The 5,725-nt window shown below is 35.4% G+C and overlaps 1 protein-coding gene across 1 annotated transcript; it reads left to right on the forward strand.

Moving 5' to 3' along the window:
• On the forward strand, positions 266–3,143 carry LOC109226594 (1-aminocyclopropane-1-carboxylate oxidase 1). Its single transcript, XM_019391407.1, has 4 exons — positions 266–507; positions 820–1,046; positions 1,772–2,105; positions 2,607–3,143. Exons 1-4 carry the CDS (start codon positions 403–405, stop codon positions 2,898–2,900), a joined length of 960 nt encoding a protein of 319 aa, XP_019246952.1. The 5' UTR covers positions 266–402; the 3' UTR covers positions 2,901–3,143.

Raw genomic sequence — 5,725 nt, forward strand, 5'->3', positions numbered from 1 at the left:
CTTATAAAAGGTGGGGTAATTAATACCGGTTATACCTTCTTCTTAGAAATTATGCAATTGTCATTCTTAATACAACACACCAAACAATGAATAAACAACAATCCCAGCATAATGTATCCCAATATAACTTATACCGGCATAACTTATACCGGTATAAATCATATTCCAAACAAACGACCCCTAAGGGAGTTACGTGGGACTTCGACTTGAAATGTCGGCCAGACCAAAATAAGATGCCACTATACAATTATTAACTCTCCTCACAGCATTACATGATTTCTTTCCCTATAAATACCCAAAGAAAGCCTCAATGTTTTGACATAAAAACTCACATTCATCTTCAATATCTTGTAATTTACACACCATACACTCAAAAACACATTTCTTTATTCTACAAGAAAGATGGAGAATTTCCCAATTATCAACTTGGAAAAACTAAATGGTTCTGAAAAAGCTGCCACCATGGAAATGATTAAGGATGCTTGTGAAAACTGGGGCTTCTTTGAGGTAATTTTCTTCATAAAAATGTCTCCTTAATTATGTATACCAGTTGGGTTAATGCTAAGATTTGAAGTTTATGGGTTCTGAACTTGCCACAAAACTCATAACTCGTTTTAGTTAATGCCTTACTGGATTTACAATTAAATATTATACATACTTAATAAATTTCCTAATACAATATAGGTTCTACGCAAAAACTATTGAGTTCGTCTGAACTCATAGCTAATATTGTAGCTCCATCCCTATATCCTAGGGTATCAATATAAACTTCTTATTAAATCTTGGAAATGTTTGTAAATTTGGTTGTGTAATTTATAGTTGGTGAACCATGGAATCCCACATGAAGTAATGGACACAGTTGAGAAATTAACAAAGGGACATTACAAGAAATGCATGGAACAGAGGTTTAAGGAATTGGTGGCCAGCAAAGGTCTTGAAGGTGTAGAAGCTGAGGTTACTGATATGGATTGGGAAAGCACTTTCTTCTTGCGCCATCTCCCTGTTGCTAACATCTCTGAAGTTGCTGGTCTTGATGATCAATACAGGTAAATCATACTGCTATACTTCGTGCTAGGTGATTTCTTCTTATCTATCTGAATATTTGTGTAAGAATTGCCTGAGTCGTCGGGTGAGTGGTTTCCCACATGGCAGACCTGGGATCGATTCCCCTCACCAGCAGCCCCTCAGTCAGAGCTCGCTGCACCAGGCTTGTCTAGTGCTGTTTACATCTCCCGTGTGATTTGCGAGCTATTGTGCAGTGAGCGGGTTATCCGTGCAACCGAATGGTAGCAGTTGCGGATTTTCCTGAGAAGTTTCCAAAAAAAAAAAAAGTTACCCGATACCTGTGTTGATGGATAACACGTATCACGTGGACTAGTCGAAATGTGTGCAGACTCGGATATATACACAGTTATTAGAAGAAAAAAAAACAAGAACTTCTAAACCTCAAGGATAATGAAGTATTATTATAATATACAAATTTTTGTTATTGGTTGTTATTATTATAATAAAGTAACATGATATAAGTCGGTGTCCAACTTTGCCAGCCTAAATTGTCCAAGATTCCAAATTGGATACAGGAGGAGGACAATGATTTACTATAACTGAACATGCTGCACCTGCTACCCCTTATTTTATTCTACTTTTTTTTTTTGTGTGTGTGTGGTTTGGGGGTGGGGGTGGGGGGGAGGGGGTGCACATGTACTTCAAAGATAGTTTCTTCTATCAAAAAATAACATATAGTTAATCCAAAGTTGTTCATATAATGCAGGGAGGTTATGAGAGATTTTGCTAAAAGATTAGAGAATTTAGCAGAGGAGCTCTTGGATTTACTATGTGAAAATCTTGGTCTAGAAAATGGTTACTTGAAAAATGTATTTTATGGATCTAAAGGTCCAAACTTTGGAACTAAAGTGAGCAATTATCCACCATGCCCAAAACCAGATTTGATTAAGGGACTGCGCGCCCATACGGACGCTGGTGGCATAATCCTTCTCTTCCAAGATGACAAAGTAAGCGGCCTACAACTCCTCAAAGACGGCCAATGGATCGATGTTCCTCCTATGCGCCACTCCATCGTCGTTAACCTTGGTGATCAACTTGAGGTAATCATCCAAAAATGTCTTAGTTGGAGTTTGAATGAAGAGTTTGATGAGTCTAATGTAGTAGGTGCACGTGTATCAACTGCTTATATGTTAGATCGTAGGTGTCTATAATGTCTATATGGGGTGAGGCATCTAGTGTTTTCCCCTTTTTGAGTCTTATGCAATAGGTGCACGTGCAACAGGTCCACATGCACCAACTTGAGGTAATAATCCAAAAATGTCTTAGTTGGAGTTTGAATGAAGAGTTTGATGCGTCTAATGTACTAGGTGCACGTGCATCAACTGCTTATATACTAGATCGTACGTGTCTATAATGTCTATATTGGGTTAGCCGTCTAGTGTTTTTCTTTTAAGTTTTCTATATAAATATAGAGAGTTTGAGTCTGATATAATAGGTGTACGTGCATCAACTGCTTATATGATGGATCGAGCTAGGTGTATACTTTTCTCACTATAGATTGGAGTATATACCAAGTGTTCTAATGAAAAATGTGAAAACAGGTGATCACAAATGGGAAGTACAAGAGTGTGATGCACAGAGTGATAGCGCAAAAAGACGGGACTCGGATGTCATTAGCTTCTTTCTATAATCCAGGAAGTGATGCAGTGATCTATCCCGCACCAGCTCTCGTTGAAAAAGAGGCAGCGGAGAGCAAACAAGTTTATCCCAAATATGTGTTTGATGATTACATGAAGTTATACGCCGGATTAAAGTTTCAGGCCAAGGAGCCAAGATTTGAAGCTATGAAATCTATTGAATCTGATGTCAAGCTGGATCCAATTGCAACTGCATAGATCCAAATTCAAGAGTACTAAAGATGAAAATTGAAAGAAAATGATTTGTTATTGAAGTAGTACAAGACAAGTGACATACATTATTTGCTTGTTTAGTATAGTGGAATTAATATATTTACAAAAGCGTGTGTCCCTACTACATATGTAGTCAAGAGGCTTAAAGTTTGTATCTTATAATAAACTGATTATGTTACCTTATACAGATTTTAATGTACCAAAAATTACCCGTGTTACTTCTTTTCTCATTGGCTTTGCCCTCATTATGCTTGAAATTTGAGTTTGTAGAAAAATGAAGGTAAAATTTCCCATTGCAATCACAAAAAGCAGTAGTAATTTTGACCTCAAATGTTAAATTATATTTGAACCATAATTCCAATGAGTTAGTAGTTTTGACTTGGTAATTGAAGTATAGAAATCCGCCAGTAGTAATTAGCAAGTACTAATTACCTTCGATCGAGAAAATTACTAAATGATTTCTCAAAAGGGAAGAGTCCTCATTAATAAAAAAAATACTACTCTATTCTTTTACATTTTACAAAGAAATTTCTCTTAGTGGGCCAAAATGCAAAAGTTGCAGATTTGCACCCTACGCAAAAAATGGGAGAAATTAAAAAATAGCCAAATTTACAAGTGGCCATTCAAAAATAGGCACAGTTTCAAAGATAATCGAAATTTAACAACTTTTCATGTAAAGATAAATCTGAACGAAAACACTGTTCAAAATCCGGAAAAATACTCCAGTATAATATACTGGAATTCCAGTATAATATACTAGAACTCCAGTATAATATACCGGTCCAGCATAATGTTGATACCCAATTTTTTCCTATATATTTTAAATATGCATAAAAGCCTTCAAAATAGCATATATATGCATATATAAGCATGCACAAGGCTTTCATTATTTTTTCCATAATTTTAAGGTGTAAATTGATTTATTTTCCCCCTTTTATCCATAAAATCCCCAATAATTATTTCCAAAATTATTGTTTTGATAATTCATTTATTTGATTTCTATACTTATGCCAAAATATGGCTAGTGTGATTTTTTTTTAAACAATTACATTTAGTATTTTTAAGCTAAATTGCATATAATTGCAATGTTAGCCCATTTCAAAATATAATTATATTTTATATGCATAAAATTGGCCATTATATTTTTAAAATATTAATTATGAATTTTAAAACATTTTGACACCTTAAATTATCTTCCAGATATTACTTATTATTTATTAAAATAGGGAAAAACTAGTTATTTAAATAATAGCCAAATTTGGCTTTCAATTGTAGCCAAAATCGGACCAATTCCCAGCCCCATCTTCTAATTAAATAACCCGACCCAGACCCAATTACCCCTACCCAACCCAAGCCATTTTAAATCCTGGCCGTTGATCTCTTAGATCAACGACCCTCGTTCTTCCTTTCCTTTTTAATTTTGAGAGACCCCAAACCCTAAATCATTTCTTCTAAACCGCCGCCTTCAGATGCTCTCTCATCTCCACTCTTCTCTCAAACCTAACCCTAGACTCCTCCACTCACCTCCTTCTCCGGTCATCTCCGGCGACTATCTCTCAAACCCCAAGCTTCCAATGGTCACTCCACCGCCTTGCTCATCATCTCTAAGGCCCTCAAAGGTCCTGGGCCATGTCGATTGGGACCTATGGTTTCTGATTCTGTTGTTCGAGGCTTCTCTTGGGCAAAATCACACCATAGGTGTTACGATTTGTGAGGTTACAACAGGTTCTTTTGATTTCTATTTGGGTTTCCTTTGAAACCCTAACTCTCTTCTGAATCTCTCAGATCCGTGTTATTTTCATGCTTTAAGCCTGTTTCCTTCTATGATTTGCTTATTCTCGAGCTTTCCTCTGAAAGATCCTCTACTCTAAATCGTTTTACTTTCATTGAAAACTAGGGTTTTTTTCGGAGTTCTTTCTAAACCTATTTTAACCAATTTCCTTATGATTAAACCTTTTTCCCTTGTTTATTTTGACCAATTTTATGTCCTACTACTTTTTAACTTGACTCGGTTAAAATCCCTAATTTTTAAAAGATTTTTATTACTTCGTTTCTATGTGTGCTAGCATGATTTTCTCTACTTCTTTTCTGTGTGTTAGCATGATTTTCTTTACTTCGTTTTTGTGTGTTAGCCTGTATACTTGATTCTTGTTAATCTCTTGTGGTCCCCCATGCTTCGAATATGTTCTGCTGAATCTTTAGCCTACTTATATCATCCCTATATGATTGTGTTTGCTCATCTCTTGTTTCTTCTTGTCTATATAACTGACCGTGTTTGTTTGCTACTTCTGTTCATTCGTCTCTATTTATATGGTGAAATATACAGAATCATGACTCCCCATGATTGATTCTGATTTTCCTTAATTGATGGTGATTGAAAGATCTTCTTTTAAAGCCCTAAAAGCTTTACCTTGTCTGTTTAAATTAACTGATTTCATTACCTTATTTACCATGGCACTTTGTTTACTTAGTCTTTCCTTAATTGGGTTTTTTCTGAATTTGGTCCTAATTGACTACTCTATGCCTACTGAACCTTGACTCTTTCCTTATTTAATCATGCACTGATTCTTCTTCCTGCTTTATATGGTACTGAATCTTTCCGTTTGATTTTAATTCCCTTAACTTAAGGAAGTACTTCCTTGATTCTCCGATTGATTGATTCTGAGTTCTTAAATTAGTGTACTGCTATGATTTTTACCTTATTCCACTACCTATTTTCAACTATAAATACTCTAAGTTTTTCACAAACAAGGCACCGACACTTAGCTTTCAAAAACTCCTCTTTTATAAAAATCTCTGTTTCTCTTTCT

This window comes from Nicotiana attenuata, chromosome 1 (genome assembly GCF_001879085.1).
Source record: "Nicotiana attenuata strain UT chromosome 1, NIATTr2, whole genome shotgun sequence".
NCBI lineage: Eukaryota > Viridiplantae > Streptophyta > Magnoliopsida > Solanales > Solanaceae > Nicotiana > Nicotiana attenuata.